The 25594-nt window shown below is 35.6% G+C and overlaps 1 protein-coding gene across 9 annotated transcripts in view; it reads right to left on the bottom strand.

The window, feature by feature from the left end:
- Positions 1–25594, bottom strand: part of eys (EGF-like photoreceptor maintenance factor) — a 531033-nt gene that overhangs the window by 310715 nt on the left and 194724 nt on the right. For all 9 annotated transcript variants that reach the window (NM_001442782.1, XM_087277984.1, XM_087277990.1 and 6 more), the window contains 5 exon segments: positions 3673–3786; positions 4065–4178; positions 7090–7203; positions 7554–7676; positions 7765–7998. In NM_001442782.1, coding sequence (NP_001429711.1) covers positions 3673–3786; positions 4065–4178; positions 7090–7203; positions 7554–7676; positions 7765–7998 — 699 coding nt within the window.

The raw sequence follows: 25594 nt of genomic DNA on the forward strand, positions 1-25594 counted from the left end.
ACCAAACATGTCAAGTGAGTTTTAGAATGTTTTAACACTTAGATTGATTGTTTTGTTCAGAAATCAGGATTAAGATTGGTACAATGTTGTTCTTTGTTGTTGGTGCGGTTTACTTTTACATGACAAAGATTCTAACAGAACCAAAATAGTTAAAACTAGTCATATAAAGTTACCTCACATTGGTCAGAGTTCCAAACTTTTTTTTTAAAGAGTCCTGCAACAATAAGAACGTGAAAGACTCTTGGGACAGTAGACAGAATCGTTACTGGCCCGATCAGGGCCTGCAACTATTTGACAATTGTCTGCAAATTCAGACTTAGAATCGATAAACGGTTTGTGCTTTTAAGCCTTTAAATGCTACTCTCTTTGTGATGCCGTTAACACCATATTGCTTTACGGTTCCTCTCATCTGATTGGATGTTGTGAGCACATTATTATTTTTTTCATAACCTGGTAACAACCAGTACGGTGAAGACAACATGGTGGATGGTGGCAACATCAAATTATGAAACTAAAAGAAACATCTGTTTTGAATGTCTTTTAGAATTTATTTCCATGGGTACAACTTGAAAAAATGAAGTGATGCTTTGCACAGTTTGCCGTCGGTGTGGCAAGTCAGCCACATTTTGTTAAAACTGCAAGAAAATACTTGCACATTTTCCATACTGCTCTTTTTGGTTGCATAACACTTTGACATTTTGCTCATTATACATTTATAAACTCAATATTTTTTTTAAATATTAAAAAAATTCTAAACTAACACGTTATTTTTGACACATTATTTAAAATATGTGGCTAAGCAATTGCTATTAACACTTTTTTTTTTTTAAATGCTTATTGTTGAACCCTGCATGTGTTATTATTTTAATTTATCCACTTGTTAAGTCATGACGTATGGAATACTGTTTCCAGGTCCAAGCAGCTACTCATTTGAATTAAAACATTTTGTACTCATTACTCAAAAAGCGTCTTTGCTCTGTTAAACATCATTTGGGAAATATTTAAAAAAAGAAAAAAAATCAAAAGGGGGTTAATAATTCCACTGTAAATAAATAAATAAATAAATATATATATATATATATATATATATATATATATATATATATATATATATATATATATATATATATATATATATATATATATATATACACACACACACATACATACATATACATACATATAGCGATTGTGATTTTAGTATTACACCGATTTGTATACATTTAATAATACCATTTCTTGAGGTCTTCCTATACAGTTTAAAAGAGAGCTTGGACCCCGGAGCCGAGCAGAGGCATTCAGGCAGTCTTGGACAGATTGTTTTGGCGAGAATCAGATCCAATTGTTGGATTCACATATGCGAACCACACTAAGGAAGCCAACAAGTCATGTTCCAAAAACAAATGTCTAGGTGTGAAAGCATCCGTAAACTAAGTTCTCGTTTATGTCACATACACACAAGGTTATGTCAAAAGCACACAAAAGTTCACATATTTTTGGTTAAGTTTGTGAATTCAAACAATTGAGAAGGAGAGAAATGTGTAGCATTATATTAGAGTTGTGAAACTGACACACACTACTAACACAGCTCCACCTGGATAATGTGATGTGTATGATCCCAAAGCAAAAACTCTGAACTACGTGCTGCACTCTCTTTAGAGTATCTTTATGTTCTGTAAGTTGCAGCTCCTTTATGCTCAAACAGCAATATTAACAAGTGGTTAAAAGTATGATTAGACCCCTTTAAATAATTCTACACTACAATACACTACATAGATTGTGTCTTGAATTTAGACCAAATTTCAAAAAATGTCTTTAGTACATCCGGAAAGTGTTTAAGGCCTTATTAGGCTTTATTAGTTAAGCCTGGTTCCAAAATAGATTAAATTAATTTATTTCCTCAAAATTCTACACGCAATACTCCATAATGACAGTGTGAAAAAATATTTTTTTAAATTGTTGCAAATTTATTTAAAAAAAAAAAAAAAAAAAAAAACTAGAAGATCAGATTACATAAATATTCACAGCCTTTGCCGTGAAGCTCTAAATTGAGGTCAGGTACATTCTGTTTCCACTGATCATTCTTGAGATGTTTCAGCAGTTTAATTGGAGTTGACCTGTGGAGGATTGTGACAGGATTGTCTTGAGGCACAAGGCTGGGGAAGGTTATAGTAAAATTTCGGCTGCTCTGAAAGTTTCAATGAGCACAGTGTTCTCCATCATCTGTAAGTGGAAGATGTTTAGAACCACCAGGACTCTTCCTAGAGCTGGCCCGCCATCTAAACTGAGTGATCAGGGGAGAAAGGCCTTATTCAGGGAGGTGATCAATAACCCGATGGTCACTCTGTTTGGGCTCCAGCTTCTTCTGTGGAGAGAGGAGAACCTTGCAGAAGGACTGCACCTGTGCAGTAATCCACCAATCAGCCCTGTATTGTAGAGTGGCCAGACGGAAGCCACTTCCCACCTGGAATTTGCAAAAAGGCATCTGAAGGACTTTCAGACCATAAGAAACAAATTTCTCTAGTCTGATGAGACTAAAGTGAACTGCCAGGCGTTACAATTGGAAAAAAAAACAGGCACTGCTCATCCCCAGGCTAATACCATCCCTACAGTGAAGCATGGTGGTGGCAGCATCATGCTGTGGGGATGTTTTTCAGCAGCAGGAACTAGAAGACTATTCAGGATAGAAGGAAAGATGAATGCAGCAGTGTACAGAGACATCTTGAATGAAAACCTGCTTCAGAGGGCTCTTGATCTCAGACTGGATTGACGGTTCATCTTCCAGCAGGACAATGACCCAAAGCACACCGCCAAATTATCAATGAAGTGGCTTTACAACCAACTCAGTAAATGTTCTTGAGTGGCCCAGCCAGAGTCCAGACCTAAATCATATTAAACATCTCTGGGGAGATCTAAAAATGGCTGTACACCTTCGCTTCCCATCTAATCTAATAGAGCTTAAAAGGTATTGCAAAGAGGAATGGGCAAAAATTCCCAAAAACAGGTGTGCCAAGCTTGTGGCATCATATTCAAATAGACTTTAATCTGTAATTGCTGTCAAAAGTACATCAACAAAGTATTGAGCAAAGGCTGTGAATACTTATGTATGAATCCATTTTGGAATAAGGCTGTAACATAAAAAATTTGGAAAAAGTAAAACACTATGAATATGTTCCGGAAGGATTGTAAACCAAGCAGCATTTCCTAGACAAAAAAAACTGCTTTAAGAAATATTATGCAAAATAATCTGCCAATGGAGTCAGTAAAATAATTGTGTTTTTCCTTTTGACATAAGATTATTTTGCTGACCCCATCGGCAGATTATTTAGCTTGTTTTAAGGAAAAAACTCACTTAATTTGGACATATTATTTCTTAAAACAAGACAATATATTTAGCTTGTCTTAAAAATACTTCTTGATTTAGGAAATTTTAGATATTTGCACCAGAAACAAGACAAAAACTCCAAGCAAGGAAATAATTTTTTTGCAGTGTACTTTATCATTTCTATTTTACTGGACATTAATATAAATTGAAATGCGTTTAGAGGATCACAAAGGTGTCTCCATGAGGCATCTGACTGCATTTGTTCAGACAGGTGAGAGGAATGCTCTTTGAAGTTAATTAACTTTGCTTTTCTTCACCCTTCACCCCAGTCCCTCAGTCTTCATTACCTTTAAATGGAGCCAGGCATCGGCAGTAGTAATTACCCGGTTGGTCAATGCAAGAGCCTCCATTCTTACAGGGATATGAGACACACTCATTGATGTCCATCGAGCACTCTGGACCTTTAATGCACAGTATAAAAAAAGAAAAAGAGTTATTATGCAACTGAAGGAAGTGCGTTTCTCTCAAATGACACCTAGCAGATGGTTTTCCGAGAATAAAAAAATTATAATAAAAAACAAAATGAGCACATGTTCCTAAAATACTACAACATCTTGAGATTTAGAGTGATATTATTGTGCTTGGCCCCATGAGAGCAATAGTAAACCAATGGAGAGTTAATGAATGTGATAATGCTTTACATAAAAAAAAATATAGAAATAAAAATAATTAGACACACCAGAGAAACCTGAAGGGCAAATGCATTTAAATCCGTCTGAGAGGTCCAAACACGTGCCATTATTCATGCATGGTGATGACTGGCATTCATCTATGTTTATTTCACATAAACTGCCTGCAAAGTGAGAGAGAAAGGAAACAAGGCAAACAAAAAAAGAAGAAAATAAGAATGAGAGTTGTCGTAGAAATTCCCATGCCAACCAATTATAAGCTAAAGTTTTCGCCGCACAAAGAATCTGGAATAAAAGTAAAAACAAATCTAAAATCCCTTTTAAGCCTTCGAGAAATACACCTCCTGGTTTGAAATGAAAGACGATGAATTTACATTCCATTGGGCAGGAGGTTCCTAAAATATACCGAGAGCTTGAGTTGACTCATACTGCCAAATGAGCCTATTTCCTTTCCAATTTGCATGAACATGAAAGAATTAAGTGGAAATTACTCTTGAAATAGAAACTTAATGTGGCTGGATAAGAACTAAAAGTGCCCCTCTGTTTTAAAGGGCTGTTTGTAAACTAAACATGACACATTAAATGATCATATCTCTTCAAGCTGAAGTGTGCAATTTTGGTTCTTTATTAAAACACCTCAGTTCCAGTTTAAAGTGCAGGGACAACTAGAAAAGCCAATCGCAACTTCTTGGAGGTGATATTAAAATGCTGCTCTATTTGTTAGACAACATTTGGCTTGAACAGTTTCTAGCCTTTTTTACAGATTGTGATGACATTTTTACCTTATTGTATATTTAGTGAAGTATTTACATTTTTCGTTAACAAAGATGTACTTATGTGAAACGAAACTTTGTGCTTGGCACAGGACTGTATTACAAAACAAATGGTTAATGCTCCTCTGTGAGTGCTTTAAACACAAACATTAATTTGATGGCAAATTTGACATCTTTTTTTCAACTATTGCACTGTAAATCAAAGGCTAGATGCACAATGAAGTTTAATGTAGTTGTCAGTTCCTCTTTCAGTGCTTAATCCTCTTCTGTTAACACAGTACAGAAATTTGGAGGGCTGACAACTCTTTAAAAAATGTGAAACTCTTTTGATAAAAGGGATAGTTCACCAAAAAATGAACATACTGTCATCATTTACCATCAGCCATCTTTCGGATGAGATGGTAAAATTTTCTGTGGTCATTAACGGAACCCATATCTTGAAGAATGTTGTAAACTTGTAACCGTTGCCTTCCATAGTATTTGTTTTTTCTTCTATTTCAGTGTTTACAGGTTTCCAACATTCTTTAATATATATCTTTGTGTTAAATTGCTGAAAAAATCTCAAACTTAAATGGAATTTGTACTGTAAATGGATTACATATTTGTTTAAAGGGGTGGTCCACTACAGTATCATATTTTAAACTATAGTTGATGTGTAATGTAGCTGTGTGAACAAACATTTCAATGTTATACGCTCAAAGTTCAATGCAATGGAAGACAAAGGCTTTTACAGAGTTAGCTTAGCAAAGCCTACAGTGAACGAAGTTTGGGGCTACAAAGAAAACATCTGGGCTAATGAGATCACAAGCCTTTCCAGTTACACATCCTGCGCAGCAAAGGGGCGTAGCCAGAGGCACTGTAATGTTATAGCAGAGAAAGTAAAAATGCCGTCCAATAGCTGCTTTTTTCACAGAATGTGTTCTGTTTCTGTATTTGGGCTTCCAAAGGACACGACACAAAGACAGATGTGCTAACAATTTCATTTTAATTATGTTCCAGAGAATTCTAAAAAATATATAGCCATCATTTGACAAAGGATGGCTTCCAGAATCTCTCCCAGTTCAGTGCTGGATTCAGTTAAGCTCCTCCAACTGACAAAGCTGTGGGCCACAATCTGTAAGCCTTTTTTATTTGTTAAAATTGATCTATTACATACATAGTTTCTAGAATTAACGGTATTATGTAGCAAGGACATGAGCAACGGGAAATGCTGTTTGGCACCATTAACAATTTAGCAACGCAATCATTTATCAGTCAAACCCCTGTAAACAGCCACAATCCTCAGCAGCATTTGCAGTGTCTCTCTCTATGCGGCCACTTCCCGTGAGTTCTACATCTCAAAAAACTAATTTGCAAAAGATATGTTAACGTATAGCATATTACTTAACCATGCTTAATCCGAATAGGTGAAAGACAATTGTCAGATGTTATTTTAGAGAGCAGGCAATTTCTGTTAGATTTAGGAAAACTAATACGGCTTTTTAGACAAAGCAAAAGCATGTATCACAGCGCATTATGTTAGCTGACCAATCAGAGCCTCTTGAGTCTTTCAGAAGAACTAGGACATATGATGGTCGTTTTCATGTTAGCTGAGTAGCTGTGTATAATCAAAGAAAGGTATATGAAAAAATTATGTGATTTTTCTACAAAATGAAGCATGAGCACACATTGCTTTGCATCTTATAAACACAAACAAGCCTTAAAAATACACTGTGGATCACCTCTTTAATAAACAATGCTTTTAAAGTTGTCAGGTCACAAACTTCCAAAATATGCTCTGCAAAGCAGACTTTCAAACAAACAAAACACAACCCCTGTTGTTACTGTATGTTGGTTTATAGTTGTTAAATATTATTTTATTATATTACTTTTATCTGCAATAGATTTGGTAATAAAGTGTTCTGTACACATATAAAAAAACAGAATTCGTGCATGCATAAATGGCATTGTCAGCAATTTTCAATTAAAGATGATAATGTTTATAATTATATATAGTTGTAAATTCGTACGTTTAGAATTTCTTTTTGGCACCCCAGAGTTGTAAAAAACGCATTGCTAAGATGTAAGTTTAAGTCTCTATCTTTAAGTTCCAATTAATATGATGTTTTCTTTATGTATTTATATTTGGACTGATTTTATAATTACTGTACTTGTAGTGCTAACATGTTAACCAAACAAATAAGTAAATTAAAGGAAAAAAAAAAAAATCAACATTCAAACTGTTGTCAATTTCCAAATGTATCTATGTGGCCTCAATCACACAAGCTGAGCCCTTGAAACTCTGCAGGAAGGAATTGTGTACCTGTAGTGCCGGCAAGGCAGAGACAGCTGAAGGAGTTAAGCTCATCTGAGCAGGACGCTCCATTCTGACAGGGTTGACTAAGACACTCATTTACTTCAATCTCACAGTTATTACCTTGAAAAGAAGGGGAAAGGTTCATTTCATTAAAGATTTCCTTGCAAATAAAGGGGCCGTGATACCCCTTCAAATAAAATAACCTACAGCTAATGATGAGGTGCTGCGCGAGACAGAAAAAAAATCCTTCTCCTGTCTCCTTGGTCAAATGGATGCCAGAAAATGTGATGGCAGGGTAATGCAGTTTAGGAAATTCCCCTTGATAAGCAGACGGTCAACTAATGTCTTACAATACAGGGGCAGATTTGAGGGCGCAGACCTTTTAAACACGGCTCAACACAGGGGAATTGAATGTTAGAAAACTGGGCAAAGGAAAAATTGCTCTAGAAAATTGCTTGTGGTGGACTTACCGACGAACCCAGGTGCACAAAAACAGTCATAGGCATTGATACCATCTTTACAGATACTGAGTGCACCACAGGGCTTATCCAGACAGTCATCAATGTTTACCTCGCACAATCGTCCTCGTAACCCTGAGCACAGATGAAAATGGGTTGAGGGTTAAATGGTGTGGATTGAGGGACGGGGCAGTAAGACAAACTGTAGAGAAATCACTCTTACCAGGCAAACATTCACACATGAAGCCTTTAGTGAGATCCACGCATTCTGATCCGTGATGACACAATCCCTCGACGCAGTGATTGATGGACGTTTCACAAAACAGGCCCGTATAGCCATGGTGACATACGCACTTAAAACCATCCTGCTGCTCTTCGCACATGGAAGTGCCCTTTGTGTTGCACGGGTTGGAAGTGCAGCCCGTAGCCGGCATGGAGCAGTCATGTCCTGTGAATCCTGTGTGAATTAAGATGAAAGAGCTCACTGATGGAGATATGGCTCATATATTTTGACGTTTGCTGTTCAGTCATCATGCCTCACTGTTTCCAAATCTGGTACTTTGTATCCATAATAATTGGAGCAAATGAGAAATATGATGCCAATCAATTAAATTAGTTGTTTGTGCTTCTTTATAAGATGATATCAGTCTCTGGTGTCCACAGAATGTGTCTGAAGTTTGAGCTTAAAATACCTCAAAAGTAAATTACACATTTTGTTTGGAAGGAGGCAAAAACATGCTGTTATATGTGTTGGAATGAGCTCTTTAAAAAGTATACAAAAAACACACTAGTTCACATCAAAGTCCCCAAAAAATCAAAACTAACCATATGGTTGTGTTCACATATGATTTTTGCTCACATTGCTAGTTTTGTGAACAATTCATCTGTGCATGTCATTAAAAAAAACAATGTTTGCCCTTTTAATCTTTGATCAAAATCTGTAGCACTTCCTGTTTTTCTTTTAGTTAATTTGTCAGATTACGTATAATTTAGGAATTGAGTGTGCCTAACTTATTTAACCACAGTCAGTTTTGACAACAAATAGAAATAGTGAGGAGGAGGTGTCTGTTAGGTTGTAATAACCCTTTTCCGCCATCTTTCTGAATGAAATGCTAACTTTACTACATCCATTCAACTCGTGGTAGAAAAACAAGCCACGCCCACTGTTGTGTCACTTAATATTCCGTTTTTCTAGGAATTGCATCACAATACGAAAAAAGTCATGGTTGCAGCTTCCGGTTCATGGGGACTTTAAGTTATGTTTGTGAATAGAAACAGCTGGGAATGAAATGTGCATCAGAATATATAGTGTTAATTTCTATGCAAATTCTTAACTCAGTTATGCTTAAGCCAACAATGCACATGTTCATGTAAATGGGTCTACTCATTTAAATTGACCAAAGTAAGGTCAGGGGATCAAAATCAACCATAATTATATTTTTTATTGTTGCTTATTTCATTATGTTTGTCTGGTCCCTTCCTTACTTTTATTATTACCATTCTTATTATCATTATTAATGTTGTAAATATATTTAATAGTTTTCCTCACAATACACCTTTTTCTTATCACTTTATCTGCTTTTTTGTCTAATATTTCTCAAAAATCCATCAATTTACTATAATTAAAGGGAGATTACTGCTAAAAATACTGCCATCAATGACTCACCGCTCACTGGTATTAAATATGATATTTTCAAAACTGTTGGAAACCTGGAGTATTTGTTAATCCTACTATTTTTGTGTTCAACTGAACAATAGTCTCAAACTTTAATAAAACAAGTAAAAGATGAGTAAATAATCAGTATTTTCAGAACTATCCCTTTAACTTCTTTAACTCAACAGCTTAAGCTCAAAGGTATTTAATAACCATAGCATATAAGTGGTCATGTCACAAATTTCTAGAATACTCTCTGCAAAGCAAACTTTCAAACAAATGCAACACAACATTGTTGATGTTGGTTTACAGTTATAATATTTCATCTACTTTTATCTGCAATGAATTTGGAAATAACGTATTCTGGAAATAAAAAAACATAACTAACAGAATTGGTGATTATTTAAATGGAGTTTTCACTTCTAGAACTTTACGATGCGTTAACAATTTTTTTATCTATTGATAATAATATTTTAATAATATTTTGTTGTAGTTTCCTACTATTACAATTTGTTTCTGAGAACCCAAAAAATGTGAAAATTTTTCCAAAAATTCCCACTAAAAATGTTTTCTGCTTTTATTATTTTTTTGACTGATTCTACAACTATTTGTAGTGCTAATACATTAATCATAAATGCATTACAAAGTCATTTAAAGAAATAAATTCCACATTCAAAAATGGTTGTACACAAAAACACACAAAAGCTCATTAGTTCACATTAAGTTATGTTTGTGAATACAAAAAGTTAGGAAGGAAATGGCTTATATCAGACTATAAAAGTGATTTTCTATGCACATTATTAATTCAATCAAAAATTAAATCAATTTTCTCGTCAATGCCTCTGTTGGGAATTGTTTAAATTCTGGATATTGTGATATAAGGTCTGTAGGGGGTTTGGGTGGTTTGAAAAGCCCACCCCCTACTGACAAAGGTCCAGAATTTGTCCTACACATGAGCTCAATTGTCCTATTTTGACTGCTATGCCATCATTGTGAAAATAATTGTGAAAATAACTAATCGAAAAAGACTTTAAGACCAAGTGGAATCTGACATAAGTCATCTTTCACTATTGACCTACTGTATGCAGAGCTAGTGTTTCTTTCCATACTAATAAACTTCCGATGAACGGTTAACATGACCTTTTTCCATTTTATATGGTTGCTTTTACAGCATGTTGTAATGTAACTAAAATACAATCATTTAAATAGACTTCAGCGTTCACTTAGTTGCTCAAGCATAAAAGAAGATGAAAAGCCGTTTACATGCACACGCCTGTCAGGATCGGCAGACTAGCACGGAAGCTCCATTGCATATATTATAGATTCATATTTTAAACTTATTTGTTTTTAAACACATCATATTTTAGAAACATGTATTTTAATGCAGTGCTTTATGGACATTCTGAGACCCACTTTATTTTGGATATCACTCAGCCATTGGAGATTGCTGATTTTTAAAGAAAACATACCTTAAATGAGTCAAATTTTTTAACGGCATACAGTTCACCGAAAGAGCTTGACCCAGGTTACTGACAAATCCTTCAACATACTTCTGCATATACCCTATTATTGTTATATAGGGAATACTTTTACAAATAACTTTTCTAAGCTTTTTTAAATTTTATTTTGGACCTTTTTATTAAGAAAGAATGACAAATACAAAGGTGTGAAGCAACAAAAAGGTAATTTTGTAGCATATTAAAGTTAATTTTAATACTAATTAGGCTATTGTTGTTATCTATGAATTCTCAAACATACACATTTACAAGAGAGGCTAGAACAATCAGGAAACTACATTAAAAAGTGTGGTTATGATGACCATCCGACAAGTTAATCCAACAAAAGTTGTGCAAAAAATTTCACTAAAATACAGTATTTAATGCAGAACATTAGTTATATGTAAAATGGAGGTGAATGACTGCAAAAAGGTCCACTTTTGAAAAAAAAAAAAAAAAAGAACCACCTCCTTTACCGGGCTAGCACAGGGCCTGAACATGAATGCTCCTGAAAGAAAACTCAGGATTACAATCAAAGGGTTCAGAAACAATGTTAACTGATATAAAGAATACTTTTCTTTAGATTAACTTTAGATTAACTTTGAGTATTACTCAATTTGGTAAGACCCTTGCGTCTTTTGCGTTGCACCTTTATATACAATGCAAAACAAAAGAGGGGGTGGGGATTCTTTAGCTTACCTTACTGTCAAGGTTATACTCTTGGGAACAATCAAGATTTCAGGGATCTTGACTGTTCAAAGACAAACGGATACATCATGCCAATAAACGTAATGAAGTGAACCCAATAAAACTTAAGCCAACCTCACCAGTAAAACGGTTTACACAAAAATCGAAATCTGTGGTATGAGAACCGTATTTCACCCGGTGGGCATGTGAATTAGGTCTGTCCTTTCAGAAAATGGTAGGTGCCGGTGTATGAGCAGACCTTTTCCCAGAGACGTGCAATCAGTGACAGCGGTGGAACAGTTCTTATCTTAGAAAGGCAGCAGATTAAAAAAAGCACAACAACTCAAGTGATGCAGAGGTCACCACCCAAGAACACATCCTGTCATCAAAGCTCCAATCAAGTGGCATGTAATTGACATTGCTAATCTGAGACGGCCAACAGCCGAAGGGTAAAAAACACCTTAGATTGGAAGTGTTTATTTCTTTATAAGTCATTTTTGGGATCCTGTTTTCTTTTATTAATTTAGATGTTTCAACTGCAATGCTTTGACAGTAATGTACATGCTAAAGGTGAATTGATTGATAGATAGATGGATACATGGTTGGATAGACATATGGATGACGGATGGATGGATGGGTGGATAAAAGGATTACAGACGGATGGATAAAAGAAGGATGGTTGAAAATGACTGATGGATGGATGGGTGGATGGATAAAAGAATGTTGGATAAAAAGATATATGAATGGAAGGAGAAATGGATGGAAGGATGGAAAAAAATGACAGATGGATGGATAAAAAGATGCTGGATGGAAAAAAGGATAATGGATAGATGGCTGGATGGATAGATGGCTGGATGGATGGATGGATGGCTGGATGAATGGAGGGATGGAAGGATGGATGGATGACTGATGGTTAAACGGAATGACAGACAAACGTATGGATGGAAAAAAAGGATGATCACTGGATGGATGGATGACAGATAGATGGAAGGATGACGGCTGGATGGATGGATGACAGAGAGATGGAATGATTGCTGACGGATGGATGAATAATTGGATAGATGGATGAATGTAAGAATGACGGATGGATAGATGGATGAAAGGATGATGACTGGATGGATATATGGATGAAGGATAGATGGAAGGATAACTGAAACATGGATGGATGACGAATGGATGAATGGATGGATAAAAGTATGACAAATAGATGGATGGATGGATGGATGGATGAATGGATGAAGGGATGATGACTGGATGGATAGATAGATGAAAGAGAGATGGAAGGATAACTGAAGCATGGATGGATGACGAATGGATAAATGGATGGATAAAAGTATTACAGACAAAAGGATGAATGAAAGAATGATAGATGAATGAATGAATGAAATGATGCTGTATAGTTGGATGGATGGATGAAGGGAAGACAGATGGATGAATAGATAGATGAATAAAAGGATGACGGATGAATAGACGGAAAAAAAATTATAGAATAACTGGGGGACAATGGATGGATGTAAAAAATGAAGGGATGGATTGATGGAAAAAAGAAAGAATAATAGAGGGATGATGAATGGATGGAAAAATGAAGGAAGGACGGATGGATAGATGGAAAAAATGAAAGGATGGATGGATAGATGGATGGATGGATAGATGGATGGAAAAATTAAAGATGGATGGTAACGGAAAATGAAAGAATAATAGAGGAATGATGGATGAATGGAAAAAATGAAAGAAGGATGAATGGATGGATATATGAAAAAAATTAAATATGGATGAATGGATGGAAAATTACAAAGGATGGATGGAAGAAAAGAACAGATGGAAAAATATCAAAGAATAATGGATAGATGGATAGAAAAATCATAGAATACTAGGGATGTAACAATATTGTAAATACCGTCATACCGCAATAGTAATTATTTTCAATATTACCGTAGGCGCATGACTCAATAAAACTATACTTCTGAGAAAAGTTTGCTTAGGTGAATGAAGCGAACGGGAGGTAGCGCGAACTACAATTCCCATCAGCCTAGGCATGGCCATCACCCTTTGCGGTCTGTTGTCACTACAGATCCAGTAATGCGGAAATGGAGTGTGTTGCTAGTAGCGGGGAAGAAAAAGAGCTGGAAATGATCGAACATAAAGCGGGTTTTAAATCGGATGTGTGGAAGCATTTCGGTTTCTTTCTAAAAAAAATATGAAAAAGTAGAAAAGGTGACAGACAAAGAAAAAAAACAGTATGCAGGTACTGCCAGACTGTGGTGAAATATAAGTCGGGAATACGACTAAAAACAGTCATGGGGACTGCAGACAACAGCACACTTGTTAGATTGATGCAGACATTGACTTGTACCGCAAAGAGACCTCTATCTCACTCATGGGTTGTCCTCTCAAGTGGTGGAAAGACAATGCACAACGTTACCCACTGCTGTCAACCTTGGCTAAATCATATCTCTCTGTCCCAGAAACCTCAGTCCCAAATGAGAGGGTTTTTTTTTTCTGTTGCAGGGGACATGCCCAGAGATCCCAGCTTTTACCAGATTATAGTTATATGATAATTTTCCTTAAAAAAACCATCTCTATCTAAGTGAGTGAGTGATTAAATGTTTAATGTGATGAGTTTTCAACAATACTAAATTGACCCTTTATTTCTTTTATATGGTTTAATAGTTTTTTGTTATTAAAATTGAAAAACTGAAGTTCCTGTTTCGAAACTTACAGACAGATGGCTAATTTGTATGTCATTAATATGTTCAGTGCTAACGTAAATAAAGACTTTTGGCACTTTTTTGGAGTATTTTCATAAATTTTGTTTTTCCTGTAAATTATTCAATAAATACCGTACCGTGCCATTAATACCGAGGTATTATCGTACCATGAAATTCTGATACCGTTACATCCCTATAGAATACAGATGTATGGAAATAAAGGAATGATGGTATGAATAAAAAAATGAAAGAATAATGAAGGAATGGATGGATGAAATGAAAAAATGAATGAATAATGGACAGATGGATGGATGGATAGATGCAGAGTTACTAAGTTTGTGTGCAAATAATATGAATATTTAGACTGAAGAAACAGAAATAATATCAGTGTTGATCTTTAATTCACAGCAGATCAATAAACCCATAATCATTTTGTTTTTATTTACACTGTCTTTTCTTCTATTTGTTTTTATTTTAAATTATCAAGTATATAATCTAATGACTGTCAGCTCAAAGTAATGTGCTTAATATGAGGTGACTTATCTTTTTTCCCCTAAAATGTAAAGCTACAATTGTAATACATTAGTGATTCCATGTCCTCTGGGGCTTTCAAAGGAGACAAATAGTAATGTCCGATCTCCTCTTCCACTTGACTGAGGCAGTGACACTGAAAGAGCTGCTCAGACCTGTGAATCTTTCTGCACAATCAATGGGACATCTGAACTGCCGACATTCCTCTTTCAGAGCATGTTGCTGAGACATTGATGTCTCTGTAATGTCAGTGTACACAATGCATATAGAACGTTTAAAGAGTGATTACTATGCTGTTTTTTCATGTCTTTAGAGCTTGATCTAAACTATTTCAAATGCTTAAAAATGCATGAGACTGTTTTTAATTTTGTCACACTGTAAATATTAATTTGTCAAGTTTACTTATTGATTTGCACAAACTCCTTGTCTTAATTAAAATAAGTAATTTTAATTTAATTGTATTAAACATTTTTTTCTTATTATTAAAAATATTCCTTCGCATATAGTCACATATGTTTAGACCATTTAATTAAATTTTTTTTTTTTATTAAGTCGATCTGTAATCTAGGTTAGTAGAATTTTTTTAATTAGATTTCAACAGAAACCTCCTAAACCTAAATCTCACACCAAATCATGTCTCCCTATTAAAATCTTGTGCAAAACAAAATAAAATCATGTTTATTTTTCAGTCTGACACGAAGCAAGCATGCTGGGAACTTGAAATCTGCATGGTTGGGTGAACGTACTCAGTTTAAGTTCAGCCTAACAGGAGAATTACAAACCTAAATCACAAATGACATCACACGAGTTCAACCGCGCATACCGGTTGCAAAAGAAAAATAGCAAACATGTCTTGTTGTGCGGTAGGATGCCAAAATCGAAAGTCCAAAAATAAAAACTTAAATTTTACCTTACACCATCTACCCACACTGCTTTTAATGCCAACCGCAGAAGTCCTTGGCTAATAGCCATCAGAAGAGCTGAATGGAGTGAGGACCTAATTAAAAATGCTGGACTCTGCAGTTCTCATGTTATATCAGGTAAGTTCATGCTATGCTGAATCATACACATTGCTCGTTTTGGTCTGCAGCAATGATTTCAGCGAAAACAGTTAAATAAGAAGATTAATTGATCTCTGGACACTGAATGCTAAGCATGAAATGTAAGTTCACATACCCTGCCGTACATGTGCAGTTTGCTGTCAGAATGCAGTTGTTTTGCTTGTTGATAATAACCCAGGCCTTGTACAGTTCTGTCTTCTTTCCTTGTCTTTGGCTAGGCAGAACCTTGGTTTTTAGCACTACAACGGTTTGAATCTGGCAATCATGGAACATTATTTCTTGCACATGACCACATAGAACAAGTTGTAGGCATCCAAAAACTTGTAGGCCTTTAACTTCTCTATAGTAAAATCACTTGGAGTTTCAAGTTGTATATTTCGGGCTGGATGCTTGACCACTTACGTCTTATCCAATATCCATTGGGAAGGTGCTATCGCAAATGGATCTGTCAGACAAATGCTGCTCACTTTAACGTTAATTTTGCAGAATAACTGTGCTTATCACTGGGTGACATGCTGTTATAATAAGGTAAAGCATTATGCAAATAATATATATACTGTATAATATGTAATCAATATAACTTATCTCTAATACAACAACAAACTCTGTACCGCACCGGATTTCATTCTGTTGCTGTAAATGCTAGCACTCCCGTCTTTTTTCTGCAACCTCGATGCGCGCTCATCCTGAATGTTTACAAACTGGTAATTCACCTATACAATCAAATTTTGAGTAAATGTAACTTGTTTCTATGGGGTACAATGAACTGTCACAAAAAATGTAAGTCAAATTAACTTATTTAATTTAATTATTAGCACTGCTTAATTTTACAGTGCAGTAGAAATTTAGAAGCAGCATATCCAGGGACAAAAATAAATAAATAAAATCAAAGTAAAATAAAAAATCAAATAAATAAAATCAAAGGGGGGCAAATAATTCTGACTTCAACTGTATATGCATATTTTCTTTGAATGTCCACTTATCAGTACATTTTGGCATAAGGTCTTTCTTATAATTGTGTGATGTGTTTATTGCTAAATACCCCATTATTAGTTTATTGAATGATGGCTACGATCTAAACTTAAACACTTTCCAATATTTCATACTGCACTAACTGTAACCCGCATTCCCAGCTGAAAAAATGTGGCTTACTGAACTAAAAAATAAATTAGACTGTTCTGCAAGAATTAACAGAGCTAAACCCCAATCAATCAAATCATGGTTGGATTTTATTAAGAAAATTTCTTATATAATAACTTACTTAATAACTTAAAAACTGAAAAATAAATAATATTATATTAGAGATGTATAAAGGTCACTTCTCACACCAGAGTTTTTCTTTTGATGTGTGTTGTTATTTATTTATTATTATTTTAAATGTATTTTCATTTAATGCAAACCCTGGCTTGTATATAGTTGTTAGTAGCTATTTATGCTGGCTTTGTTCTGCAATAAATAAATAATCACAAAAAAAGCAGCAACTGTAGAACGTAAATCTCACTTTAATATAATGTATAAGTGGATTAAGGAATGTACAAATATCACTGTATTTTTTATTATTATTATTATTCAAATGGATCCAAATTTTAAAAAAAAATTGTAGTCAAACAAATTGATTAGGAAAAGTAAAAAAAAAAAAAATCCAAAGCAGTTTTTCTGAAAATTCCAGTACAATAAAAGTATAACTAACAGTGACCCATAAAATATACTGTAACCAAAACCATGTTATAAATTTGGCTTCTTCAGGTACAAATACTAAAAAAGCTGAAAACAACCGAGCAGCTAATGTGCATGTTTTGAAGAGTTAGCACTGTTGTAAAGATGGTGATGGCTTTGCCAATGATACAATTGGCTCTTTTAATTAAAAGGTGGGAGTTAATTTTCAGCAGACGCCATGCTAATTGTTACAATTTCTCCCATTCTCTTCCAATTCAGTCTGTTATTATAAAAAAGGAAAAAGAAAAAAGACCTCAGTGTAGAAGTACCATGAAAAGACATTCTATATAGGCCAGGGAAGTAATTAAAGCTTAAAAGATCATTATTAATGTGAAACAGAAACATTATTTCCCTGCAAATTGCTGGACACAACTTGTTCATCGTCCTGCGTTCCAATATTTGCATTTCAAATATTTTCATTAATGATGTGACTCAACGCTGAGTTAACAAATTTCCTCAAGGAGATGGGCTTATTTTTAGATCTTTGTTGTTTTTGCTTCTTGCGCTCTAACAAGCCACATACAGTATTGATTGGTTTGGCTCGCTGTAAAATAATAGAAAAATCTGAATAAATCAAAATATTTTTACAACAACTACTTAGCAATGAATCCCTGAGGGCGCAGGCAGGCATAACCCCCCGCTAGATCAATGCAAAGAACATTATTGGTGCAGAAGGCAGAACCACGGAGAATTTGCTTCACTACACAGTATGTGCACTCGAAACGTACATTTGAATGACACGAAGTAAATGCATCAGTCCTCAGTAAACCGCACACCCCACTGGCACACTACATGAGCAGAAGTAAATGCATACCATTTTTCAATGAGCATATTTAGCAGTTTCATAACTTTTCAATGGACAAACACATGATATTTAATTAAAATTGCTTTAAAATGACTGAGAATAGTTTGATCACATTTCTACTACATCTGAGTTAAAGGGGTTTTATGTAAATTTGAAAAAGCCTTATTAATACACCAACACCAGTGACCATTAAGAGAACTGCAGCCAGCAACTAAAGGCCCTAGTGCACTTCAAACAAAAATTGAACAATCAACTAAAATAACAATTTCTGATCAAATCTATATATTTTTTAGTTTCAGCACCTGGAAACTCAAGCAAACCTTTTGGGGGAGTTCGTTTTGGGTCTTAAACACCATTAAGCTGGCCCATTACGCGATCAAGTGAGTGTGTTCTGAAACTCTTCCTTCTCTGATGTGCGAATGATTTATACGTTATATCCACAGATTTCAGACAGATAGAACAACATCTAAATCAGGGGTGCCCAAACTCAGTCCTAGAGGGCCAGTGTCCTGTATAGTTTTGTTCCAACTTCCTTCAACACACCTGCCTGGAGGTTTTTTTTTTTATACCCTGGGTGTTTCTCAATATGCGGTCTTCAGTGGTCTTGTATAACGTCATCATCAGCTGCCAAAGTTCAGTTCCAATACTCAAGACCGCAAGAATGGAGGACGCATGAAACTTCCCGGATGTGCCCTTGATAGTGAGGACTCATCGATGCAGAGGACCAAACTCGCTCTAGAAGTCCCAGAAGTCATTACGACTGGAGGTGGGAAGTGCAGCATTTTATAACAAAGTTTTTTTTTAAGTTTAGAGGATAACTTATTTACCTTAGGAGTTTCCCTAAATTAAACTGTAAATATAAACATTAGCATGGACATCTTAATAAAGTAATTAACACATTAAGGATGTTTATTTGCTGAAATTCATATTCAAATCTGTTTTATTTATATTGTGCAACGTATATTTGTAAGGCTTTTATGCATAGTATATATTTTGAAAATGGGAAAAACAATAAGTCGTTGTATGAATGCTGTAATGTTCAAATAATTTACCATAAAAAACACTTGAAGGTCATGTGACCTGTAGGAAGAACCCTCGCATCTCATTTCTCACAAGATGCGTTCTCTGTTCTCACGGTCTCCAGAGTTCGTTTTTCCGAGGTGACCTGGCAAGACTGATCTTCTCAAGAACGCAAGTCAGTTCTCTGCGTTCTTGGACTTGAGAAACAGACCTAGTAGGAACCTGATTAGCTGTTCAGGTGTGTTTAATTGGGGTTGGAATTAAAATGTGTAGGACACCGGCCCTCCAGGACCGAGTTTGGGCACTCCTGATCTAAAGTAACAACACCAACACTCAAAAAAAAGTTATTTTGCTGCTTGTTCAGACTACTTGACTACTGACTAAATGAGCTGAAACAACAACTTAACTGTTGGGACAACCAATTGTTTTATGTTTTGATTTTCTGATGGATGTCTGCTCCAGGATGTTAGATGTTACACATATAAATTATTTTGTGTTTATGATTATGAATAAAGTTGAATGCTTAAAAGCCTAGATTTTATAATGACCTTAGTGTCATCCCACTTCAGAGTAAAATTGGAATAATATGCGTGCGATTGCTTTTCTTTATGCCAAAGGATTTGTTTCCTCAGGATCTTTCCAGCTAGGTCAGAGGTCATGGAGACCTCTTGACTGGACCTGGACTCTTGAAGAATTGGAACCAACTGTTTCTATTGGTATTTGCTATGCATTAATTATGTTTAAAGTGATTTCTGTGCCATTTTAAGCATTAACTTATTCAAAGTTAACTCCTCTGTATGCAAGTTGCCAGTTTGGATTTAGATTTTACCGGTTTTTAAGCAGTTTTGAGAAGACAGCTGAGAGTACACTCAGCCTTGGGTAAATAGATTATACTTTGATTGTGTTTGAGTTCTACTCGATTGTGGATCCTTTCACAGGTCTGGGGTTAGCTCTGAACAGCCTAGTGGCTGTCTGACGTTTGTATTCTTGATATATTGAGATATCATTAAGAATTGTACACACGCATTTATGTGGTTACATGCAATTTACAATCAGGTTAAAACACCTATATAAATGTATGATGCAGCTAATGATGCTATGTAAGTATAATTGTAATGTTTTGAGGTTGTAAGAAGAGTGGCCTACTAACTAATTTGCAAGTGTTGTAGCTGGCTTCTGCTGATGAAACTGCAAACTATCTTCAAAAAACTTTATTTCAATTGAATCTCTGACTCTGGCTCTTCTTCATCTAACAGACTGGTTATTTTTGTGTTGAACTAAAACATCCCTACAGTTCAATGCACCTGCATGTTTTTACAGTAAAGTTAAATCAATAGCTGACAAATTTTAAAGATTCAGAAATGGTCACACAATGGACCCGAAGTGCCACCACATCCCGCCATATCTTTTAAAATTCTAAACATTGTTTTCTATGAGTGCACACCTGCAAAACCATTTGGTGTTTTCCAGGGCAAAAATAAACATTGAAAAGATGTGGTGCACTGCAATATCGCTTCTTGTCTGGTGCCCAACAGGCTGGAAATGATGAAACTATTCTTCATTGTTGTGTTTAGGGGGTACATGCGAGTAGTCTGACATTTACAAGCCCACCTACTGCAACACAAGGGTGTTGGAGTGTTTGAAAACAGTATGCCTTCACTCAGCCTTTTCAAACTCCTTTTTGCCCTTAAATGAAAACTGAAAAACAACTTTGTTTGAAGTATATCTGATCCTTTACTGCTTGTGCTCGCACTTAATCTCACATAATATGGGACTAAATGTTATTCTGTGCTAGAAGATACACTCAAAGTAGTTATAGAGCTTAGAAGTAAAACAATAACAGAAAATCTGGAGATTCCCAGTGATATATTGATAATTAACATACAGATGACATTGAAAAAGATGTTTATCTGAATTTGTTAATGAATGATGCGCTTTTGCTCTCAATAAACCCTAATGTTTGTGCTGGTCTGCAATAACACTTCCAAAACGCTAGCTGGCAGTAGGTTTTTATGTTCCTCTGTGTCGAGTTTCTTCATGGGTGTTTTGTTTTTTCTAAACACTACAAGCAACTAAAACTTACTTATTTGGAGGCGGGAACAGGCAGACGTACAACAACTTCGTGAAGTTTATTTATAAACTAATTTCGAGAAGATCATGTGCTAATGATTGCTTGCAGCCTGCACCGCATTATTCAATTTATGATTCACCAATTAGATGATTCCTAAGCCACTTTAAATACCTTAAGTTCCATATAACAGCCATCTTCGGTTTGAAGAATCCCCCCTTCCACAACTACTCTTCCTCCTTTCCTAGATTGGTGGCAGTGTGGCCGAGTGGTTGGCACTGTTGCCTCACAGCAAGCAGCATATCACTGGTTCCAGTCCTTACCAAGCCAGCCAACATTTCTGTGTGAAGTTTACACATTCTCCCCGTGCTTACGTGGGTTTCCCCCAGGTTCCCCGGTTTCCTCCCACAGTCCAAAAACATGCAACTTAAGTTAATTGACTAATCCAAATCAGCACCATACACATGCTCCTAGTAAATAGTTATCTCTTAAGAGCAATCACTATCTGTTCATTAGCTACCACAGCAGGGCAGTTCTCCAGATCTACCTGAGCTCAAACTCTTCTCTTGCCTTGCTAATTGGAGGAAGCCCCGGGTTTGAGGATCTTATGAGCTCAGAGCTCTCTCCTGGGACAGCATGTCAAACAAGCTTTATAATCAATCATCAGCTAAGTGTGAATTTTTGAAAATCATAAGGTAAACAAAAAACAACAGTTTCCATTTTGAGCTCCTTCAGGAAATTTAAAAGCACCACCACTCTCAGCACCACCCAAACTCCTTACCGCTACTAAGAAGACCAATCACAGAGCTTGCGCTCCACATCGTTGTGACGTGTAGCTACATGAACGGATTTGATTGTAATAATCTAGGAAACGTCTGTAAAATAACATTTCTTCTGTAAACATTTTAATGAAAATATCTGTAGATTTATTATTTTGCACTTTATTTCAACAAATAAATTTGACCATAATTTTACAATTTTTGTTAAGAAGCCATAGCTGCCAGTCATTTGACCTTTTCTTTTCTTTTTTTTTTTTTTGTACAATTTTTCATTTATAGTGTAGTGATGATGAAGTATATTGAAACAATGGACAGTGGATTTGCCTTTTTTTAATGGAATTTTATTTTGGCTAATGACTCTTGAGTTAATTCTTTTTTCTTTGCATACAGTGCCATCACACACACAGTGTTTGTTCAGTATAATAACAGTTGTATACAAATAATCGTGTATAAAAATAAACATGTATAAAAAATAATCCAGATTCTCCTGTCTTCTGCATGAAAATAAGTACACATTTCTATAGACAGTTTTAAAAGATAGCAAGGTTTCACAGCTCACAGACTGGCAATAAAAATAGCAATTAATGCATGACAATTATTTGTGTTATTGCACAGAAGAACAGTATAGAAATTACAGCGGTTCTTTTCTGATGAGGTAAAGCAGTAAACTTGGTAAACATGGGCCCTGACTACTGAAGCGTGTCAGTGTGCAAACAGTTTTAACATACAGTAGCTCAACAACTGTTCACAGGAAACTTCATAAAATGAGCTTCAACAGCTCATGTGTGGGCAGCAGAAGTGTGAAGCTCACCATCACTGGACTCTTGAGCAGTTCAAATCCATTCTCTGGAGTGATGGATCACTCATCACCATCTGCCAGCCTGAAGGATGAATCTGGATTTGCCAGGACAACTCTACCTGCCTGAAAGCACAGTACCAGCTGTACAGTTTGGAAAGGGGAAAATAATACTTTTTCCCATTGTTAAGGCAATTCCCTTAAGCTTTACAAAGAGGGAAAACATGCTCCGAAACTGTGTTTGCTTTTTATTTGAGATAGACGTGGTCTAGTGCAGAAAAGCTTCATTAGAAATTGTTTGTTGGATAGCAGCAGAAGCCCTGACCTTAACCCCATGAAACATATTTGGATGCAACTGGATTCTCTTAACATCTGTGCCAAACATCAGAAATGCTTGCAGCTAAATAGAGGCAAATCTAAGACATGCTGGCATTGCACCAAAACCTACAGAGCAGCCTCTCTGTCTACACGGGAAGCCATCTTCAAAGCAGCATCGTTATCAGGCTGAATCATCTTTAAAGGTGGTTTGAGCGATTTTTCCAACATGTTTAAAACTACCTGACATCAACTACAGAACTGAGTGAACTGAGCCCCAGACAAATAACAAAATAAAGTATAAAAGATTCTAATAAATATACAATTTGATTAAGATAAATAAAATAAAAAATACTGTTTAAATATAAAATTGAAAACACACAATTAAAAGTATCGGTTGTGTTAGTTAACCACAAATAATGCTGTGTTTACACCAGACGTGAAAGAAACATCAAGCATGAGTGATTTACATCAAGTCAATGCAAAGATGCAAATAGACATCCTGCACTTTGCGTGAGTCGCTTGAGTTGGAAAATCTGAAATTTAGCAGAAATTCATGCTGCATTAACCAATCAGGAGCTTGTTCTTGTATGGGAGCGATTATGACATGGTGCCTCTTGTTGGTGTCCCGATGGGAGATCCTCCTGTAGACAAAGGACAACAGCTAATCAAACTGGGCTCGGCTCAGTCGGAAGCACCGCTGAAAGCTTCCATCATCCAGCTACAGTTTCTGGAGGAGTTGATGAACTCACAGAGCTGGGTGCACCTCTGAAAGGATCTAGTGGACTCCTAGACATGATGCTAGTCATGACGCTAATCTACGCTGTTTTTTAGTCTTCCTAACGAACATAAAGCACAGCTAATATCTCAATAAAATTTAGCAACAAAACTAGTGTCACCAGACAGACAGAAAGTCTGTCAATGACGCAAAACTGCATCTATTGTGAGGTAAATTTCACGCATGAAGTGAGTGAATTCAAAACGTTCACTCATCTACTTAGTCAGAAGAATAATCATACAACCAAAATCTATAACAGTTGCATCTCTATTGTTAAGCAGTTTAAACCATTACATATGAATGTGTCTGAATGTGGACAAAGCCTACTTGAGCAATACACTGATTTGTTAAGCTTTGAAATGCAATGCCACATTGTACAATGCCGTGATGCTATGTAGTTTCAAAATACAACATATTAACATTTTAATGTAGAAAAAGCCAACATGGGTTTCCTAAAGAGCAAAAATACAGCATATGGGCTCTTATATTGCTGTTGTGTCATCACTTAAATAGCAAGTCATAACTCTCCAGCCCCTCATTTGAGATGCTTTTCATGAACTGGCCCCCATGACAAATGAATTGAATAGCCCTGCTGTTAAGTAACAGAAAAAAAGTACTGGCAGCTTATTTTTAACCCAAACACAGAAAATATATCCTTTAAACTATTACAAATGTCAACAACTGTCACTTTTCAACATCGAAAGCTTATGAAAGAATGATCAAGGTCTCATAATGCAATTTAAAAGCATAATGAAGCGGGGAAAAAAAGAAAAACATGAATCGCCAAACATGGAAAACAAATATTAGAATTACATTTTCAACAATTTTCAAAGAAGACAACTGTCTACATCTAGTTATTTTCCTGTGGACACAAATAACCACATATTAGCAATGCACCCGTATTGAGACCAAAATGGTGCTCATGTACTCAAACGTTTAGTCATTAAAATCCTCTGATACCAAAGACCAACAGCACACAGCATGTACAAACAAAGAAACATCAACAACAGAACAAAGAGAGAACAGAATGGAAATATCAGAGACTGAAATAGTCTGAAAATGCATTTTATTAATAAACTGTTAGACATACATTTGTTTTTTATTCCTATAAATTGCTTTAAACAAACTGAAACCGTAAGTGAAGTGTGTGGGTCAAGCGCTCAGATGAGAGAGAGCACTTGGTAGTTTCATTAGACAGGTCAATAGAAATAAAAATAAACTGATTAAAATATTACCAAGATTACCAAAATTCTGTAACGTCCATGCCTGCACTGAAAACAAAATATATTCAGAGATGATTCCTTAGATTTACTTAATTTTTTTTTTCTATTTTGATTTTACCGGTAAAATTTTCCGCGTATTTACCGGTATTACTGTGCGAAAGGGGCTGGTGTGTTTAATGTGTCATAGAAAGATTCACCTTACATTTGGTCCCACTGTCGTCCAAATGATATGGTTTGCTGGTTTCCTAAGTTGCCTTTGAATGTAACGCTTACATAAAAATAGTGTAATTGAAAACATGATGTTGCATGATTAATGCATAATGAGTTTTCACTACCTGTTATAGCAAATGTCATGTGATTGCTATGCTGCTACTATAAAACAGCTCTTATGTGCGCTTAAGACATTAAATGAAAGA

The sequence above is a fragment of the Danio rerio genome, chromosome 13, assembly GCF_052040795.2.
Source record: "Danio rerio strain M-AB ecotype USA chromosome 13, GRCz13ab, whole genome shotgun sequence".
Classification (NCBI taxonomy): domain Eukaryota; kingdom Metazoa; phylum Chordata; class Actinopteri; order Cypriniformes; family Danionidae; genus Danio; species Danio rerio.